The following is a 22,207-nucleotide window of genomic DNA, read 5'->3' as shown; positions in this document are numbered from 1 at the left end:
AAGTGTTTTCAACATGCTAATACTGTTTCAAGTTATGTTCCAAAATGCTAAACTTCAAATCTACAAATGTACATCTCCCAGATGGTATTTTTGATAACCACTATGTTTCATAGAGAACAAAAGAGCTGCCAGGTGTGGTGGCGCACGCCTGTAATCCCAGCATTCTGGGAGGCAGAGGCAGGTGGATCTCTGTGAGTTGGAAGCCAGCCTGGTCTACAAGGTGAGTCCAGGGCAGCCAGGGCTACACACAGAAAAATCCTGTCTTGAAAAACCGAAAATAAGAGAGGGAACAAAAGAGTGTCTTAGTCCCTTGTCACAAGTTTTAGAACCTCACAGCTTGGATAATGTAACCATTTGGGGCTCGATTTCAACTTGGACTAGCGTGATTCCTTCACGCAATAAACTGAAAAGAGCCATAGGAGGTAAGGGGGGAGGAGAGTATCTTAAAAGAACCGAAGGAGACACATCTGAAACCGGTTGTGAGCCAGGCTCCATGCTGGCCCAGGGTCGTACAGCTTAGCTTCAAGTGCCCAGTGCTCATGCTTACTGGACGTATCCAGGCGAACTCCAGGACTGCTGAAGTGATAGGCTAACATGGCACCTAGGAAAGTGACAGCAACTGCTTGGGCTCCTTCTGAAATTCAACACCCTTCCTTAACTTATGAGGAATCACAGACAGACAGTCACCAAAGAAGAAAGCGAGGGAAGGGGGGAGTCCATAGTGACTCTGACCTTCTAACCCAAACAATACTTCCCAATGGGAATCATGACGACTGCAGCGCAGAAACTGCGCGAGGAAGGACATACGTCAGATGACCTGCAGCCAACAGTTCCTCACGCTACAAAGAAATACACGGCTGTGCATGGTGATGCAAGCCTCTAATACTCACTACTCTAATACTCAAGAGGCTACAGCAGGAAGATTGCTGCAAACTGAAGGCCAGCCTGGCCTACAGAGTGAGATCCTCTCTCAAACGAACAAACGTGAGTGTGACGGTGCACACTTGCCATCCCAGTGCATGGGCGGCTGAGGCAGGAGGTTATTGTACACCTGAGGCCAGCCTGTGTCACAGAGTGAGACCTGCTCTTTAAAAAGGGGGGGGGGGGCCATAAAAAAGTAAACAAAGTCCAAGAGGCAGGAGGGAGATTTTTCTTGATTTGGATAATGAGCCAGAAGTCACTGTCTTCTAGGTGACAAGATCTGCTGGCCCCTTCTAGCCCTGAGAAAAATCTTCTGTTTTATTCCTTACAGTTGTAATGCTGAGCTGTGTTTGCTGGAATACGGGAATGAACAGCAGCAGACACCCTTCTGCGGGTACGCTTTCTGTTTCGTAAGGGCCATCTTGCTCTGGAGCCGCATGCGTCTCTCCAGATATAATCCCTACGCACTGTGGGAGCAGAGGGAGTGTTGCATCACGCCTGATCTCTGACCCTTAGCGAGTGCTTACAATTCCTGTACTACAGATCTGTTCTAGACTCCAACCAAATAAAGCTCAGAGTGATGCAAAGCAAATAGGACTTGTCTGCGATTCACTACACACGCTTGTGTGCTTCTCTGTACACACCCTGTAAACTAATGTTTTTATGGTGCAAATTACATATAGCTGGCCTGCATCACTTCAACACAGTCTGAGTGCTGGTTACTCACTAGATATACAACATTCTGTCAAAAATAAATAACACTTTTTTGTTTGTACGATGATCTGCTACTACTATAATTCACCAGAACATTTCAAAATGAGGCATGTACCATGAGAAAGAAATCTCACAAAATGAAAATAACACTGTCACATTATTATTTTAGTACTCCAACATAAAACATACCACAAAATAGGAACAGTAAGCCAGAGCCCACTTAAGTGGCCTGAAGAAAGGCTTTCCCTTCCAGGGCCGCTGCTGTCCATGTCTAGTCAGCCTTCCAACATTCCAACACCTGTCCAGCGCTAAGTGGCTTTTTGTGGTATCAGCAGTTGTAAGAGACTTGGGAAGTTAGGCAGGCTGACGGCCACAATATGAGAACCCATCTTAAAAAAAAAAAAAAAAAAAAAGCAAGCAGGGAATGGTGGTGCACACCTGTAATCCTAGTACTCTGGGAGACAGGGAGATGGAGCTCTGAGTTCAAGATCAGCCTAGTCTACATAGCAAGTTCCAGTACAGTCAGGGCTACACAGAGAGCACTGTCTAAAAATATAAACTGGCTGGGAGTGGTGGCGCTCGCCTGTAATCCCAGCACTCGGGAGGCAGAGGCAGGCAGATTGCTGTGAGTTTGAGGACAGCCTGGTCTACAAAGCGAGTCCAGGACAGCCAAGGCTACACAGAGAAACCCTGTCTCAAAAAACCAAAATAAATAAATAAATAAACCAACCAACCAACCAACCAACTTCTTTTTTAAAATTTATGCTTTTAGGACAAAAAGTAAATAAATGACATTATTCTTAAGAGACAGTAGTTGAAAAATTAATCAATCCATGAATATTAAACATTCAACATGTAAATAAATACAAACTGTACATTTCATGGCACTAAAAAAAATTGTCTGAAAAAATATCTGGTTTCCTAGCAATGGATACCACTATAGATAAATTGTATCACAAAAAATTCTTAAGGCACTATCCAAATTCTTTTGATAAATCTACACTTCTTCATATTTAACTCATAATTTTCAAGTCTCCAGCTTATAAAAATCAAAGAGTTCATTAAACTGTAGACCTAAGAAACCTACTAGGCTCAAGGCGGCAATAACGAAGTGTAGTGGTTAGCTCTGTGGTCAACTTACACAGATTAAGAAGTGTCTAGGCCATCAGGGAGGCGTAGCTATGTGTCTGTGATGGCAGACAGCGAGCTGAGAAGAGAAGCCCCTGGCTGGGGTCAGAGGCTGAGAACAGAAACAGGAGAAAAGCAGCGCTGTCCTTTTCTCTGCTCCTGATTGGCCCAGATAAAAAGAGGCGGTCAGCCCCTCCTGCTGCCACACCTTCCCGACCTGACACACTGTATCCTCTCCAACCCTGAGACAAAATAAACTGCCTTCATCAGGTCTCGGTCACGGCAATGAAAGAAGTACTAAGAAGGGCCTCTTCACCTCCTGTCCCTCTCAACACCTACCTCAGGGCCTAGCGTTCACAGTGAGTTCCTGCCAGGCGCTCATCTGAAAGGCTAGTTTTAACAAATGGCATTAACTATTTCGCTGCTCTGACATTTCAGTGTACTGTGTGTTGTTACCAATCAAATTTGATTTAAACCATTACTTAATATGCATCTAGAGTTTGTATTCAGAGAACTCTTTCCATTTAACAGAAATAACAACAACAATAACTGTTCTGTTCTTTAAGAATGTGGCCCACGCCTTTAATCCTAGCAATTGGGGGGCAGAAACAGGCGGAGTTCGAGGCCAGCTTCCTCTACAAAAGTCCAGGATAGCCAGGACTGTTACACAGAGAAACCATGGCTCAAAAATCCCTTGGGAAAAAAAAGTACAATTACTGTATATAAAGGACAGAAAGAGTCAGGTGAGTGGAATCCCTAAAAACTGCAGACGGGCTGAACTCAACCTAGCGACTTTAACACTGCTGGGGATGCAGAAACACAGACATACTGCTAACCAGCGGTGTCTACCTGTGTTCCTCTCTGTTCTATTCTTTTCTTAAAACCAAACCTCTTAAGATGGCTGTTCCAAAATGGTCACAGACCTTTCAAAAGCTGGCGGGTAGGTAAGACAGATCAATCAGAACACACAGCAATAATTAGGAGAATAAAATGCTGTGAGCTACTGAGGAAGGACACCTGGGGGCGGGGCACAGAACAGGGAGAGAACTACAGCTGTTGCTCACTCAAAATCAGCCTGGATAAATCCTGTGTCATCACAGCTTTCTTACAGTTAGGCCTAGCAACAAAGCAGGTATCTAGGGGACCACGTGTGAACCCTCGTGTTTAGAAAAGTATTCCTGTGACAGCTAACCTGGTGTCAGCTTCAGCTACTGGGCACACCTGTGAGGTGTCATGAACTATCTGAAGGAGAAGGCCTACCCTAAACATGGCAGCACCTTTTGGCGATAGCAGAGAAAAGAGGAGAAGAAGAAATTGCGCATGCCTTGCTTTCCCTCCTGGTGGTGAGTTCATCTAGCCTACTGCTGTGGCAGCTTTCCCTCCTGGTGTCAGAGCCAGCCTCCTGGGGCTCCTGACACAGGCTAAAGGCCAATAGCGCCCCTGGATCCCCCGCACCCCGCGCCCCCAAGCCTTCAGCTGCGATGTGGACGATGGGTCTTCTAGCACTACAGCCTCTCGGCCACTGCGGGACCACACGGACCACACTCTCCGTGTGAGCTACCATAATAGAATATCATCCTACACGTTCTCACTCTCCTTCCACAACTCATTTGTGTGGTAGGCAACAATACTCTTTCTTTTATACTTCAGTTAGACAAAAACCAAGTAAGTCTTTTTATACTTAATTTTCCTCCGAAATCACTTTGAGTAATTTAAAGAGTCTATTTCTAAGAATTGTTAAATGCTTTAGAGTTTTTAACTACTTGCATCGTAATGGGCAGACAACAGAGTTTGTCTGAATTTTAATGTTTACTCTACATTTAATAAAACTTATAGGCCATTAAAAACTCACCAAGGAAAAATTTAATTCAGAAAAATCAGCCTCTTCATCCAACAATAACAGTATAAATATTTTAGCATTAGCTCACTTTAAACAGCGTCTACATACTTTCATATGTAGCGGTTTGAATAGGTAAGGTCCTCACAGACCCATGTGTTTTTTGAATGCTTGGCCCATAGGAAGTGGCACTATTGGGAGGTGTGGCTTTGTTGGAGCAGGCATCACCTTGCTGGAGGAAGCGTGTCACTGTGGGGCAGGCTTTGAGGTCATATACTCCTCAACTACACCCAGTGTGACAGTCTCCTTCTGCAGCCTGCAGATCAAACTGTAGTATTCTTGGCTCCTCCAGCACCTGCACACCGCCATGTTTTCCGCCATGATGATAACGGATTAACCCTCTGAAACTGTGAGCCAGCCCCAATAAATGTTTTCCTTTGTAAGAGTTGCCATGGTCATGGTGTCTCTTCACAGCAGGAAAACCATAAGTAAGACAATATGTAAATACAATTGGTTCTACAGCTTCTAACTTCATAAATAGGTCACCAATGGGAAAAACAATTAAAGCCGGGCAAGGTAGCACACACCTACAATCTCAGCACTTGGGAGGTAAAACCAGGAGAATCAAGAGTTCAAGGCTAGCCTGAGTTATGTAGCAAACCTGAGGCCTGCCTGAGTGCCTGAACTACATGAGCCTCTTTCTCCAAGAGCGGCTGTGGCGGGGGCTCTCCAAGGGGGGCGGGGAGGTTAGGTCAGGGGTTGGCATCAGGTATCTTTCTCAGCCACCCTCTACCCTCCGCCATGTCTTATGAGACAATGAGTCTCTGGCTGAACCTGCAGCCCATTTTCAGCTACGCTAGCCAGACAGTTAGCACCAGGGACCTGCCTGTCTGTGCTCTCCATGTTGACTTTATGTGATGCGCTAGCTAATTTTATGTCAGTCTGAAACAAGCTGGAACTCTTTGTAAGGAGGGGACCTCAACTGAGAAAATACCTCCATTAGATCTGGCTGTGAGGCATTTTCGTAATAACTGACGTGGGGTGGGAGGCACAGCCCACTGTGGGTGGTGCCGTCCCTGGGCTGGTGTCCTGAGCTCTTTAAGAAATCAGTCTAGAACATTAGGACAGCCTTGGCTGTTACACAGAGAAGCCCTGTGTGTGTGGGGGGGGCGGGGGGGGTGCATGAGCTAAGCTTGCTAGCCAGACAGGTGAGAAGCAAGGAGTGGGAAAGCAGATGGCCATCACCTATAAGGGAACAGGGAGCTGAGCAGTAAGAACAAGTGAAATATGGAAACCTTGGAATAAAAGAACTTAGACTTTACCCAGAGGAGATGAGGGCTACAGGTACTTATGACCAAGGTTATGATTAAAGCTTGAGCGTCAGAAAGACCATTCTAGTAAAACCAGACGGGAACGGAAACTGGAGCGGAAGTAGAAAAGGAGCATGTGCACTTACACAGACATGGGTGCAAGAGGCCATCGGTTCTCCTGCAGCTGGCCTTACAGTATCTGTGCGCCTCCTGATCCGGGTGCTGGGTCCACACTGTAGCGCTCAAGCGTGAGCAGAAGCACACTCAGCTGCTAGGCCACCCATCTCTCCAGCCCTGGCAGCAGGCTTCCACAGACATTATTATAAACGCAGCCATCCTCTCAGGGTTATGACGCACACAAAGGTGTTTCAAATCACCCTACAGAAACTTCACGAGTGGCTTTTAAGGTTTCCTCTCTCCTGTCACTAAGCTGCTACCAACCCAAAGTACGAAGTTCTTAAAGCATACCACCTCATGAGAAAAATAAGCTTAAATATGGGGGATGGGACCGAGAGGAGGTAATGGAATACATCTGTCATGAAGGCGGGGTGGGGAAGTAAGCTGGGCATGGTGGCATTTGCCTAGGGGGCTGAACAGTGAGTTGGAGGCCAGCCTGAGCTACATGAAACCCTGTCTCAAAAACCAAAACCAAAAAACCATTCATACAAATACCTCCAAAAAAAAAAAAAATACCTCCAACAAGAAATATTTGTACGAGGAGTGGGGGGTGAAGGGCAGCAAGAAGGAAAGAAAAGGGCTGATGAACAAATAAACACAAAGTATAATGATGTTTGTGTATGAAAATATCATATAGAAACCTATTTTCTTGTATGCTAATTAAAATATTAATAAAACAATAAAGCTCAAATACACATGGTAAATGTATGTGCTTTATAGTACATTCAATTTACTGGCATGTTTTGAAACAGTTCTTTCTCACCGATCTCGGTCTTTACTTATTTCTCTTTGCTATTCCAAATATGAAAATGTTTTCCTAGAAAACTTATCTCTGGCTTTGAAAGAGTCTATTAAACCTTTTTTTGATACTTTCTTATTGAAAAATTTCAGGGTTGAAAAAGAAGGACAGCAGTTAAAAGAATGCACTGCTCTTGCAGAAAAAACTGTAACTCCACCTTCATAGCTCCAACACCTCTAGCCTTGGCAGACTCCTGCACTTACATATACACACATGCACACACACACACACACACACACACACACACGAGCGCGAGCACGCGCGCGCGCGCCACGCACACACACAGAAACACATGTTAAAAGTAGATCTTTTTGAAAAAAATCAGAATTTTTAACTTCAGAGTCAAATCTTTATAATATTTGGGAAGTAAACCTAAAAGTATGTAAGTACACTGGTATATTTCCCTACTAAATGTTGAAACCTTGCAAGGCCTGGAGGCATAGGCCTTTAAGTCTCGCAGAAGCAAGAGGATCTCCATGGGTTTGAGGCCATCCTGGTCTACATAGTGAACTCCAGGCCAGCCAGGGCTACACAGAAAGACCCGCCTTTATGAACAAAAGCAAATACAAAACCTTGAAATCTTCTCTTCAAGTTATCAAAGCAGTCCAATATAAAGCATTCCAATAGTTATTTTTCTAATATTAAAACTGACTTCAAGTCCTTAGCTATACAAGACTATCATGGCTTATTATGATAGAGTAAAAGCATACATTCAAGACACACAGAAGGAAGTTCCTTCATATCAATTACAAATATCCTAAAAGCAAGTGTAGGCCAGTGAGATAGCTCAGCAGATAAAAGCCATAATGATAAAATAAAAGCCTCGGGCTGGAGAGATGGCTCAGCAGATAAGAGTACTGTCTGCTCTTCCAGAGGTCTTGAGTTCAATTTCCAGCAACCACATCGTGACTCACAATCGTCTATACTAGAGTTTTTGTTTGGTTGGGGTTGTTTTTTGTTGTTGTTGTCTTTTTGCTTTTTGGGTTTTTTTGTTTTGTTTTGTTTTTTGAGACAGAGCTTCTCTGTGTAGCCTTGGCTGTCCTGGACTCGCTTTGTAGACCAGGCTGGCCTCAAACTCATAGCGATCTGCCTGCCTCTGCCTCCCGAGTGCTGGGATTAAAGGCGTGCCCCATACTATACTAGAGTTAATGCCTTCTTCTGGCATGCAGGTGTACATGCGGATAGAACACTCATATACATAAAATAAATAAATATGTAAAAAAAGAAAGAAGAAGAAAAAAAGAAAGGAAAAGCCTGGGTTCAATTGCCAGAACCTATAAGAAAAGCTGGGTGTTGGTTCTGGAGAGACGGCTCAGCAGTTAAAAGCATTTGTTGCTCTTACAGAGGACCCCGGTTTGGTTACCAACACAAGCAGTACCCATACACATGCGCAAGCAAAATATTTATACACATGATTTTTTTCATGTGTAATTCATACACAAAATAAAAACAAATTTTTTTTTTAAGCTGGATGTGGTAGTGTACATCTGTGATCTCTGAATGCCTACTGCAAGATGGAAGGCAGAGACAGGTGAATCTCTGGGAGGAGGGAGGGAGGGAGGGAGAGAGAGCTAAATAAATAATTGACAAAGATTTAGAAAGCAAATGAGGACAAGCAAAAAGTGAGACTCCAACCCTTCCCTGTACTTACAAACCCCCAAAGGAACCACATGATGATCACGGAGAAATGTTTATTTCAAAAAACTAGGCTACGCTGATTCCTCTCGCAGACTCCTTATTTTTATTTCATCTACTTTCAACTGATTCCAGGATTACTTTTTCCTCAAACTTTTATATGATTTTTTATTTTTATTTATTTTTTTAAACTGTATCAAACCACAGTAAAGCAAATAACAAATCATATATTCAAATCACTTAACTAAAATGTATACTCAATTGATATTTATACAAAAACATACTAGGACTGTTATATTTTAGGAAAAAAGAACATAATTTTAATAAGCCTCATTTATAACTGGGGAAGGGAGAGAAACTAAATTAAAAGAACAACAAACCAATGTGATTTAATGCCCACATGTTTTACGTGCACTATAGGGCAGGCCCAACTCTGAGGCCCTTAACCTGAGAAGCGAAACCAAACCAAACAAGAAACTCTTCCTCTTGCAAATGCTTCTGACATAATCCTTACAGAGGAATGTGCACAGTCAATAAAAACAAGACATGCACTTCACAGTTCTGATCAGAATACGAAATGGCATTTCAGAGTATTGATGAACAGAACCACATAGCTAAGAAGTTATTCCTTAATCAATGGAAAACTCCTTATACACACTTTTATTTTAGCATTTACTACAGGCAAATTTTAAAAGGAAAAGGTGGGGGTTTTTGTTGTTGTTTTGGGAGGGTTGGTTTTTTGTTTTGTTTTTTGGTTTTTCAAGGCAGGGTTTCTCTGTGTAGCCTTGGCTGTCCTAGACTCACTTTGTAGACCAGGCTGGCCTTGAACTCACAATGATCCACCTGCCTCTGTCTCCCAGGTGCTGGGATTAAAAGGCGTGCGCCACCACATCTAGCTGGGAAAAGTGTATTTTTTTTTCCGAGACAGGGTTTCTCTATGTAGCCTTGACTGTCCTAGACTTCTTTGTAGACCAGGCTGGCCTCAAACTTACAAAGATCCGCCTGCCTCTGCCTCCCAAGTGCTGGGATTAAAGGCGTGCGCCACCATAGCCTGGTGAAAGGTGTATTTCTTAACTGTTAAAATCTCTAACATGAGCCGGGTTGGGGGCACACACCTTTAATCCTGGCACATGTACGGCAGAGGCAGGTGGATCAGTGTGAGTTTGAGGCCAGCCTGGTCTACAAAGCAAGTCCAGGACAGCCAGGCTGTTACACAGAAAGACCCTGTTTCAAAAAAAAAAAAAAAAATCTCTAAGTTGCCCAGGATACCTAGTCAGATTTCTTCTGTGTCTCTGGGCAAGGCCACAAGGACGGACTCCAGAGCTCTGTAGAGAGCAGAACCAGGAAGCAGCTCCCAGCAGTGGCCAAAGGCGCACAGGGTTGACTGGGCCACAGTGAAGGCTTCCCACGGTGGGGGTGTTAGAGCTCAGGAGAAGTTATTTAGAATAGTTGTGAAAGCTCACGCTCTTTAGTAACAGAGCAGACTCCCTGTTTGCCATGGAATAGTTTCTGAAGTAACACCATTCAAAAGCAAAACTAGAAGATTCTTAGAGTCCCTTCCAGATCCAAAAGCCAAGAACCACTTCTACACCCACATGCCACAATACTAGCAAGAACGAAAGAGCGTCCTTTGCAAAGCAATGCCTTTACCTCATTGGAGGACATTGCAAAGGCTTCCTAGGCAGCCCAAGTGCTTGCCGGGCTGTCTGGGTCTCTCTAAATGCGAGCCTCTTGCTCTTACTGAAATACAAATTTCACTTTTCAAAAATGTTAAAGCAGATTCTAATTACAGAAGGGCCCCAAATCACCAAACCGATTCTAGCTGCATGACCTTGGAAAGTCACTTCTTATAGAGACTGAAAGTAAGATCATCAAAACATAAATTTAAGTCCTGGTGACCACTCCATCCACTGTCAGTGGGACAGGACAGACATGAAATGTTTAGTGACTGACAGAATCACTGCTGTCCCCAAATACATATACATCAAATAATTCCAACCACTTTTATCCTTTTTTTTCCTGCTACATTTTTTTTATCCACATGCTAAAGATGGAACCCAGGGTTTCATGTACATTAAACACTCTACCATAAAGCTGCATCCTCAGCCTCAAGAAGTAATTTATTCTCTCAAAAAAAAAAAATTTTTTTTAAAGGAACCTGAAAATAAGATTTCCTATGGAGAAAGCATTGAAATGTATGGTGTCCTTTTTTTTTTTTTTCTTAAAGATAAGGTACTCAGTTTTTAGAAATAGGGGTAAATCACATATAGGTGGTAACCATCGCTATTTTTCACTCTTGTTCTCTCCCTCTGACCCCTTACTGCACCCAGTTTCTTTTTCTGTGAAAGGGAAGCATCTGGTTCTATTAGCTGCCTCTGTAGGAACAACTTCCCTTTGGGGCCTGAAAGGCCACATCTGTAAAACAAGGGAACTGAAATAATTATTAACTCCTCAAGTCTCTGCTCTAAAGAGAGTATAATTCTGCCTTCCTCCTGCCCATTAATAAGTCCTGCTGCCTTGGCTTAGTGCTCACCACTCCCAGACTCTCTTTCCAATCTCTTTACCTTTCTTCGTCATCTACAGTGAACACTCAGGTGTCTTGGCTTAGAAATTACGCAAATTAGCCTCTCTAAAAACACAAGCCTACTTACCAATTCGAGCTCTGTGCTGTTCTGTGGCTAGAATAGGGCCAAGCTGCTATCCTGGACCCTAAAATACACTCCATCCAAAGAAAAGTACAAACACTTCTGCCACGGGCTGCCATTTTTCTGCCAATCAATCATAAGCACTGTGGCGTCTGGGTGAGTTTCCCTTTGTTTTGGCAAGCTTGTCACCCCCTCCCATCCCCTCTGCTCACACTATAAACCAAAACATTAAAAGGCCTAGTGGTCACTACGTAAGATTGGAGGTGCCCGATCGGACACACTAGGCACCCTTCTCCCGACTCAGTCCCATTACCTCTCGTCTCTGGTCCACACACACCCACCTCGTCAGCCTCCTAACCTCCCTAAGGCTACACGCCTTTCCTCAGTCTAATTTCCCCTCAGCTGTCACCACGCTCCCCTCGCCCAGGCTGGGTCCCGGCTTCCACCTCACATTCCTGACCTCCTCACTGTCTGGGCCCCTTCCTACCCGAGCTTCTCACTCATTCCTTTTCTCTGGCCCATTCCACTACCTGTCACAACGCGGGACCTCAGTCAAGACCGGGTCCAAGCCAGACCTTAGAACAGCCAAACCTGTTCCGCTAGCTTGTACTCATCGCCACCATTCCGGGTCCTGTCTAGTCCCTTCCTCATTTTGGACCCTGCCTTCTTTCTGACCGCTGCCATTAAAAACCTAAACCCTAGTCCTAACCCCACCAGCCCTCCTGTGTGACCCGCAAAGGCCTCTCTATTCTGGCTGGCCTAAAAGGCACTATTTCTGACTCTGACCACCCCTACCCCCCCACCCCCACCCCCGCCACGGTACCTAATGCAATGCTTCACTGAAATCTAGTGTCACAAATACCCAGGTCCACTGGGACCCCAGTTTTGACACCTGATATTCATGGCCTTCCCATCTCTCCCAAGCCAGGAGAATGTGGAAATGTGGACTCTCATGCCCATCTCCCCAGGGACTCCTGCCCACTGCGTGGACTCAGCAGGTAGCCCAGGAGACCCCCTCCACAGCTCAGATCCGTACGCTGAACTCCATGTGGGCAGATTCCTTCCCCCCACCCCGCAAGGCCCTTCTCCCCATTTGACCCCAGAGTCTAGTGACGCCCCGATCTCTGACCAGAGCCGGTGCTCTATTATCTCTGTACCCCCTCCCCACCCCCCAGTTACATTTCAGTCCCCGCCCAAGAGTCCCGCTGCGAGCCGGGCGAGTCTGCGTCCCCTGTCCACGGGACTCCAGCCTCTCCCGCGAGGTCAGGGCTGTCCCCCACTCACCTCCGCGTCCACCACCTCGTGGTAGGCGGGCGGGGGATCGAAGCCGCCGCCACCTCCGGTGCTCCCGCCGCGGGAAGGCCCGCTGCCGTCCCCGCCGCCGTCGCCCCGTGGGCCGCCGCCCGGCCCGGGACTGGGGCCGCCGCTATCCATGGGCTCGTAGCCGCCGTAGTCGAGGCCGGGCCGCTCGTTGGTGAGCAGCGCCACGGCCTCGTTGATGTCGTTCTTGGCCAGGCGCAGGGCCTTGCGGATGGTGGCCGGGTCCGAGAAGCCCATGCACAGCAGCGTGGTCATGTGCTGCTCCTCCTCCGATTCCATGGCTCCGGCTACGGAGCCGCGCCGGCCGGCGTGCGGCGAAGCTGCGGCTCCCGGGCCTGGCGGGCCGTGCCGCGCCGCCTCGGCGCCGGCCCCGTCCCCGAGAGGGCCCCTGCGCTCCTGTCCCGCGCGCTCCGCGGCCGCCGGGCCAGGGTTAGGCGCGCGCGTGGGCGCCGCGAGCCGAGCCGGGGCGGTGGGGCTCTCAGGCGCGGCCGGCCGGCCCAGCCCTGCGCGCCGCCATGTTGGCCTGCTCCTCCTCCTCTCCGCGGGGCCGCGCCTCCGCTCCCGGAAGCGGCACTAGAGGCGTTCGGCGGGCCGCCCCCCCCCACGCCTCCCCCCCGGGCGCCGGCTGCGCGGAGCGGGGTATGTGTGTGTGTGTGGCTCTCGGAGCCGAGAGGGGCGCGCGCGGAGCGTGTCTGAGGTGAGAGGCCGCCGCGCGCGGAGCGAGCTTGAGAGTCCTCCGTCGGCGCCTCCGCCCGCCCCTTCCCGGGCAACAGGTTCCCCTCTGGGACGGGAGGGGCGGGCGCGGAGCGGCTCGCAGGCGGCGTTCGCCGAGGTTCCTCAGCCGCCCGGGTCTCGGTGGCCTGACGCCACTCGTGTCTGAAGTGTTGCGCGGTCTGAAGAAAGTGACCCCGCATGCTGCCGAAGCCCCTCCTCGCCGCCCACAGGCACGGGTGTCTCGGGGTGCGCACGACGGGCACGGACACACACATACACACACACACCCGCGCGTGCACATCGTGGACCTGGACCCTCCATCCTTCCCTGGAGACCTCTAGACCTTAACCCTCCCCCCTCCCCCACTTGACTTTCCTGCCACACTGACCACCTGTCTCACCAAACCTGATAAACTTTACCAGACTTGTCAGCTGAAATCCATGGAGGATCTAAAATACCACCCGACCCCCAGCCCAAAGTAGAAATCCCGGTGCTCTGAATAAAAACCTCTGAAATTGCGAACTGCATTGCCGACCTGCAGCCACAGCCGCATGGAAACATTCTGGGGCGCCTGCTTCCGACCACCAACCCACGTTTCTGCGGAAGTCTTGACTTCAGGGAGTCTGTCTATCTTGGGGGCTCACGTCTGTTTCTGTCTTCCAGCTTTTAAGTGTAGCTCTTTGCCTCCTAGTTCCACCTCAGCGTTGGCATTACAGGTGCATTTCTGCTACCTCCCCCCCCTGCCCTTTTTACCCACTTCACTTTCCCCTGAATCATATTTCTTGTAGGTTTTGTTCCAAGATCTTGATTATTTTCCTTCTCTCACCACATACTTGCTTAGTTCATCTCCTCTGATCCTCATCCTGGTTTATTCTTGAACCCAAAGTCCACCAACCTTTCTTTCTCATGCGGTTAAACCATTTCTGACGGTTCCATGTACCCCCCCCCCCAAATCTGAAATGATTGACAGCACTCAGAACTTTTCTCTTCATTCTCTCTGCCAGGATCTTTTTTCCTCAGTGCCTGAGATGGCTTCTTGCCTAGTAACTTGACACTATTTATAAACACCGGCGATTTGATTTATGTGGTGAGTTTATTACATGTACTGTTTCTGTTGTTCTTTTTAATGACTAGGTAATGGGTTTGGTCACAAAGTAGACACCCAAATAAGGTTTTATTAAGGGATAATAAGTTCTGGGTGTCCGTCAATGAAGCTTTAAGTACATATAGTAGATAAAGACCAAAGTAGTCTAATTTGAGGTCAGCAGCCTGCCACAGAGTACACACCAACACAATAGCACCCCAGGTCAGAACACCTGCAGTCCCAGCGCTCAGGAAGCCGAGCCAGGGGGATCTCCAGGTCAAGAATAGCCTGAACTTGTCAGCAAGACCGAGTCACAAACGACCAAGTGTACGTTCACCAAGCCAGGTATTGTTGGTGCTGGCATGTGCTGCTCTGGGGAACAAAAAGACCGTTTGATGACAGAGACTAAGTCAAAGTCTTCCGTTTTACCCTGTGTTTGCATAGTTAAGCCAGTGCTGAAATTACTAAACGACGAGCAGAGAAAGTATCAACAATAAAAAATAAAAAATAAAATTGCTTGCCACTAAGATTGGAGATAGAACTGAGGTCATGAGACAGCGCCCGCCCATTCAGATGGGGGCATCAAAAGACTCAACAGTGGCAGGTTCACAGAGTATGACAGAGGAAGCTGTGCTTCGCTGCGAGGAGGAAGCGGAGAAAACCAAAGTCTGTGATGGAAACTGGAAACGAGCCACAAAAGCCTACAAATAACAAGAAAGGCCATTCTTGAATCAGATCCTGGAGTGACTGAAAAGCCAGAATGTTCTTTGAGGATGCAACAGTAACACCAGGCTTTTTTGCTCTTTTTTTTCCCCCCCCAAAGCAAATCTTGAGTAAACCAGGTGTGGTAGAGCTTTCCTGTCAATCCAGCCCTCAGGCTAAGATAGGAAGATTAAGAAGAGTTCAAGGTCAACCTCAGCTACCTGGTAAATTTGAAGCCATTCTAAGCTAAAGGAGAACTAGTCCCAAAATAAATAAATAAATAAATAAATAAATAAATAAATAAATATCTTGTTACATTAGGAATGTATACGTGGGTCCTACGGTGTAAATATTCGTGTTTGCATTTACATTTTTATTTTAATTGCAGAAAATCCAGAAATGCTTAAAAGAAAACTTTTTAAATTTTTTAATTACACCTGTTTTACACATGTCTTTTTTAGAAAGAAAAAATAGCTAGGACTAGAAGTGTGATGCTCTATCTTAAAGACGAGCCACAAAGGACTCTATTATTAGTCATTCTGAACTCAGATGAGGACATTTGTGAGCAAAGGCACAGCTTCTATGACTTTGAACTTATTGTCTATAAAAGGAAATAATCAAATTATAGTAGATGCTTTGATCTACTATCTGAATTTCAGGGTAGTAAAGAGCAGGTATCCTATTCTCCAGAGTGAAATTACTACAAAAACCAGGGCACCTAGAAGGGAAATGGTGTTTTAACTGTACTGTGAATGTAGGAAGGCCAAAAACAGGAGTATAAGAAGAGAAAGTTGCAGGAAATGGAAATCGGATTTGCAAATGCCCCGAGGGACTGAGAGTAAAGCAATTTAGAGGAATTGAAAGCCAGGGGACTATGGGTGAAGTGCCGAGTTCTACTGAGAAAGGAAGCTACAAAAACACAGACACTACATCCTAGAAGGCCATATGAACTCTGATCAGGAGCTTGAATTTTATTTTTGACAGAATAGAAACGCCATAATAATCGGAACCAGGTATGGTGGCGCACGCCTTTAATCCCAGCCCTCGGGAGGCAGAGGCAGGTGGATCACTGGAAGTTCGACACCAGCCTGGTCTACAAAGTGAGTCCAGGACAGCCAAGGCTACACAGGGAAACCCTGTCTGGAAAAAAACCAAAACCAAACCCAAACCAAAAACAAAACAAAACAAAACAAAAAACCCAAGCAAACAGCAACAACAGACATGTCTGTAGAGAAGAGAAATGCTGCTGCTTGGGTTCTAGGAAGATGAACCTAGGGTAGCCATTTTGAAACAGACTTAAGTTTTGTTCTCTTACCTAATACACAACTTTTGGCTTTGTCCCTGTCTGCGTGCTGGGGTCAAAGCCACGGCCTTGCACGTAGGAACTAACTGCGCTGTACCAAGAGCTCTAGCTGGTCTGGATGGCCTTCCCTTTTAGGACTTTTACTTTGAAGTATCTAAATATGCTTTATGTCTATCTTTAGTGAAGTTTGGAGCGTTTCTTAATTGTGTGGCTTGAGGCCTCGTGAAATTGTTTGTTGTTATTGTGTTAAGATACGGTCTCATTGTAGAGCCCAGGATAATCTCACATCTGTGAACCTGCAGCCTTAGTTCCCTCGGGGTTAGCATTGAAGTGCACCACCACACACCGCTGGATGGGATATATCTTCACATATTTCTATTTCATTCTTTCTCTCTTCTTCTTCTTCTTCTTCTTCTTCTTCTTCTTCTTCTTCTTCTTCTTCTTCTTCTTCTCCTCCCTCCTCCCTCCTTCCCTCCCTCCCTCCCCCCATCCTTCCCTCCCCCTCTGAGGCTTCAATTACACACATTCTATCCTTCTGTCACTCTATGCCTCCGTTTAGATATTTTCTCTTCTGCTTCACAGATTTTCTTTCCAGCTGTATCTTTTCTGTGAAACTGTTTACTGAGTTCTTGATTTAGTTACTAAATACATAAGTCCTGTCGGGCATGGTGGTGCACACCTGTAATCCCAGCACTCGGGAGGCAGGGGCAGGCTGATCCACTGTGAGTTCGAGGCCAGCCTGGTCTACAAAGTGAGTCCAGGACAACCAAGATTACACAGAGAAACCTTGTCTTTCTCACCCCAATTGTTGTTGTACTCACATACATACACATAACTTAAAATTATAATAAGCATAAATCTTTTTTTAAAGCCACCTCTACTTCCAGTTACCAGCCAGAGGTAAAACAAACACACAGAATCATCCCAGTAGTTTTTAAGATATAATGCCCACTTTTAAAACAAACAAAAACTCCGCTGGGCTTACAAACATACAAGAAGTGACAAGAGGAAAATCAGACAATAGAGACAGACACCTTTGGTGTTGGCTGGGGCCACTCTAAAAGGTCCATTCAGCTGGGAGCTGGGCTGGTAAATGTCACTGCTTTTCACATGATCTCTTCCTTAACTTCATGTTCTGTCTTGCAGGTCTTGCAGGCCTTACAGCATATTTCTTCCTTTGAATGACCTTGACTTAAGTCTGAAGGCTGGATCCAAAAATGCAAGCCCCAGTGAGCAAGAACATTAAAAAAAAAAATCTGTTCTTGTTTTTGGTTGTTGTTGGTTTTTGTTTGGTTGGTTGGTTTTGGGGTTTTTTTTGTTTTTTTTGTTTTTTTGTTTTTTTGAGATAGGGTTTCTTTGTGTAGCCTTGGCTGTCCTGGACTCACTTTATAGACCAGGCTGGCCTCAAACTCACACCAAGCCACCTGCCTCTGCCTCCCGAGTGCTGGGATTAAAGGTGTGCGCCACCAAGCCTGGCAAGAAATCTGTTTTTAAAGTGATTTATTTTCATTGTTCTTATTTGTATGTTTGTGTGAATGAATGCCGCATTAGTGTGAGTGCCAGTGGAGACCAAAGAGGGCTCAGGTCCCTCAGAGCTGGAGTACATGGTGACAAGCTGGGTTGGTGCTAACAGCCATTCTTGGGCCATCTGGAAAAACAGCAAGCGTGCTTAGCCACTGAACAACCTCTGTGGCCCTTTGAGTCTCTCTTTATCTAACCATTACTGACAACAACAACAGATCACATGACCGTACCCAGAGCCATAGGGAAGAGGACTTTCCAAAGATACAAATCCCCGAAGACCTGGTTTATTGTGGGTGACCACCAGTGTTACATATCACTATATCCAGTGAAATCTTAGGGTGTTCTCTTTAGTGGTCCTTGATCTCCAGTTTGTCATCTTAGCTCAGTAAGACCATCCACTGTTTTCTGAGTTGCAGACTGACGGTCAACAAATACATCATAGCTAATGATTGACAGGCTCATCCCCCTGTGTCTTCTTTCTCTCTGGGATTTGGTCCTTCAAGTTCTCACTGTCTTAGAAACTTCACAAACTCTTCTAACATAGTTCTTGTATTCTGCCCAGGTTTTCTCTTTTTATGTTTTTGTTTTGTTTTGTTTTGTTTTGTTTTTTGAGACAAGGTTTCTCTGTGTAGCCTTGGCTGTCCTGGACTAACTTTGTAGACCAGGCTGGCCTCGAACTCACAGCGATCCACCTGCCTCTGCCTCCCGAGTACTGGGATTAAAGGCGTGCGCCATCACTGCTTGGCTGTGCCCAGGTTTTCTAGTTGTCCTCAGCAGATATTATTAGCTTAAATGAGCAAATATGCCACTGCTGGAAGCAGAAATCCCATAGAAGAGAGAAGATGGGAAAAAGAACTTCAGAGTAAAGGCTAAAAACAACAGGACAGCCTGGTGAGATGACTCAGTGAGGTGATTGGTGCCCAAACTGATGACCCAAGTTTGATCCCCCCAGAACTCACATGGTAGAAAGGGTTGGCTTCTGCAAGTTGTCCTCTGGTTTTCACATGTGGTACTGTGCATTATGTACCCGCTCTTATGTTGCCGAGTATTTTTTATCTATTTTATTAGAGTTCTTATACCTCTACCTCCCTTCTAACTCTTATCCACCATAACCCATTCCAATACCCCTGCACCAGATAGCAGAGACAGAAGGTTAGAGGGGAAAGGGGACATGGGTTTCTTTAGACTACTTCCTGCTGTTTAGGGACGTAGTTCCTTGGGACAAGTCCAATCTTTGTAGTCGGTATATCCAGCAGTCCAACAAACTAGTACACCTGCAAATGCAACAGCAAACGCAGCAGCAGGACAAGCCAGCAGCAGTGGTAGGCAAGCAGCAGGGACAGCTGCTGCCACCTTCTTCTTCCTTGGAGCACCCCAGTCCCTCACTGGGCTCTGACATTTATATCCTCTCAGAATCCCCAGAATTAGCCGGGCGTGGTGGTGCACTCCTTTAATCCCAGCACTCGGGAGGCAGAGGCAGGCAGATCGCTGTGAGTTAGAGGCCAGTCTGGTCTACAAAGTGAGTCTAGGACAGCCAAGGCTACACAGAGAAATCCTGTCCCAAAAAACACAAACAAACAAACAATCTCCAGAATTAAACTATCCTCAGCTAGCAAAGAGCATGCCCCTCTCAGAGGCGCAGGAAGCAATTAGCCCGGTGCTGTGGACAATCAGAAGTAGCCCCATATCCCACACCTGGGATTAAAACACAAGCATGTTTACATAACATAACTGAGTTTTTAAAGAAACTAAAGTTTTATATATATACATACATATATATATATATATATATATATATATATGCAAATATGAAATACGGGATAGGTCCCTGACAGAGGAGACTTCCTAAGACTAGCAAGAAGTTCCTGTGGAGGAGGAAGAGCCTTTTTGTATAGCTATACAGAGTCCAGGAAGTAGAGTTCAAAGAAAGATGGCTGTCTGGGCCCTAGGACCTCTGTTTTCCCTCAAGTTCCCCAATCTTTAGCAAGACACGGAAGCAACAGAACAACCCCCTCTAGGAGAACCCCAGCCTCTGCAGCGTTTACACAGCCCTTGAGCCTTGTAGTGCTAACCAAGGACCTGAGGGCCTTTCTGAGATGCTGCTGCACAAGTCTCCAGTAACCGGAATAAACAACTGAGCTGTTAAGAATGGGAGCCCAGGTAATGACTAGACCCCAGTGTTGTGATCCCTTGGGAAATAGGTTTTGTTTTAGAAATCTCTTAGTCACTGTTCTGTTGCTGTGAGGAGACACCATGATGAAGGCAACTCTTTTGAAAGGAAGCATTTACTTGGCCGGGGGGATGGGAGGCTTGCTTAGGGTCATCGTAGTGAGGAGCAGGATGCGTGAAGGCAGGCACTGGAGAGCTACATCCTGATCTGTAGGTGGAGAAAGAGAGCACCTCAAATTCCATCCCCAATGACACACTTCCTTCAACAAGGCCACACCTGCTAATCCAGCTAATCCTTTCAAATAGTGTCACTCCCTCTTGGCTAAGCATGAGCTATAGGGACCGTTATTAGTTAAACCATCACAAGAAAAAAAAAATTAGGGAGCTGGGTGCTCTTCCAAAGGACATAGGTTCAATTCCTACATGGCAGCTCACAGCTATCAGACCAGGTCCAGGGAGTCTGACACTGTCACACACAGGTACAAGCAGGCAGAACATCACCGTACATACAATAAAAATAATTTTAAGCCGGGCATGGTTGCGCACACTTTTAATCCTAGCACTTGGGAGGCAGAGGCAGGCGGGATCACTGTGAGTTCGAGGCCAGCCTGGTCTACAAAGTGAGTCCAGGACAGAGAAGGCTACACAGAGAAACTCTCTCTTGAAAAAAACAAAACAAAAAAAATAATAATAATTTTAAAAATATGTAGCTCTAAAAAAATTAGAATAATACTCAACGTACCAGAGTTTGGTCAGTTCAGATCCATGCCATTATATGTGTTAGAAAAAAATAAAACAGGGTGGGAGAGCTGGCTCAGCGGTTAAGGACACTGACTGCTTCTGGGTTCAAATCCCAGAACCCACATGAGAGCTCACAACTGTCTGTAATCCAAGATCTGACACTCTCACATATACATGCAGGCAAAACACCAATTCACATAAAATAAAGATTAAAAAAAAAAAAAAGAATAAAACGGCAACCAGGAAGCTAATACCTTTGACTGCACTAATCTGGTGTTGGTTGGGTGGGGATGTGGGTGGGGTGGGGGGGTGGGGACATAGTTACTGCTTTAGTAAACTGTAGTTCACACATCACACAACTCATTCATATAAAGTATACAATCCCATGGTTTTAAGCATATTTCCAGACATGCAACTATTACTGTAATTTAGAATACTTTTATTATTGGTTTTCCCTTTGCATATTCATGCTTGCATATATGTAAGGGGCCACTTAAGAGGGAAAACTATAAAGTGTTACTTAAAAAAAAATTGACATAAGGCCTTTGTTAATTCTGAGCCTTAGAACCCTACATTTTAAGTCTTTGGAAGCTATAGATTAGCCTATAATTTCAAAATATCTTTTTAAAGCAAAATTTGAAACAACTCTTCCAGGTGCCCTTTGAGTAAGCCTATTTAGAATTAGGTTGAAAAATGACCACTGACTAACAGTTTTCATGGTGTTTGTGTATAGGCACTATTTTTGGTCTATTTTATTTGGGCTACTTTATCTACGACCCTATTCCACCCTAATCCCTTCGAATACCCCAGCGCAGGAGACACAGAAGGTTAGAGGGAAAAGGGAGTATAGGTCTCTTTAGACTGCTTCCTGCTCACTGGGGTCATGGGGCTCCTTGGGGCAGGTCCAACCTGATATTTATACCCTCTCCAGAGGTCTCAGAATTAAACACTCTGCAGGTGGCACAAACCACACCCGTCCTAGAGTAGGAGACAATCATAGTTACCTGCTGTGGACAATCTGAAGCAGCCTCATATCCCACACCTGGGATTAAGACAAAAAACATAGTCATATAGCATAACTGGGTTTTTTAAGAAACCAAAAACTCTCGGGCCAGGCAGTGGTGACGCACACCTTTAATCCCAGCACTTGGGAGGCAGAAGCAAGTGGATCGTTGTGAGTCTGAGGCCAGCCTGGTCTACAAAGCAAGTCCAGCATAGTCAAGGCTACACAGAGAAACCCTGTCTCAAAAAAACCAAAAACAAACAAAAAAAGAAACCAAAATTCTGACTCCATTTGTATTAATTTCTTATCTACTCAAATTTTCAGTTTCTGATAAAACTTGGTTTTGAGGAACAATAAGCTGTAAGTAGTGTAAGCTGGACAGAGAAGGACCGTAGGCTGGAAGCATGTGAGGCCATCTCTCCTGGGACTGAAAAGGGACACAGTCCAACTTTGTGTTCGGATTTTAGGTTAGTTGAAAGGA

At 45.8% G+C, this 22,207-nt stretch overlaps 1 protein-coding gene across 2 annotated transcripts in view; it reads right to left on the bottom strand.

Annotated features, from left to right (window-relative positions):
• The window catches only part of USP24 (ubiquitin specific peptidase 24), a 137,105-nt gene extending 124,177 nt beyond the window's left edge, over positions 1-12,928 (bottom strand). For both annotated transcript variants that reach the window (XM_084785558.1, XM_084785559.1), the window contains exon 1: positions 12,451-12,928. In XM_084785558.1, the coding sequence (XP_084641684.1) occupies positions 12,451-12,765 (315 nt within the window). In that variant the 5' untranslated portion in view covers positions 12,766-12,928. The remainder of the gene's footprint in view (positions 1-12,450) is intronic.
• Between the last annotated feature and the right edge of the window lie 9,279 nt (positions 12,929-22,207).

This window comes from Acomys minous (genome assembly GCF_964271855.1).
Source record: "Acomys minous genome assembly, chromosome: 6".
Taxonomy (NCBI): Eukaryota; Metazoa; Chordata; class Mammalia; order Rodentia; family Muridae; genus Acomys; species Acomys minous.
The sequence above is the reverse complement of the archived record's forward strand: the minus strand, read 5'-3'. Positions and strand labels throughout refer to the sequence as shown.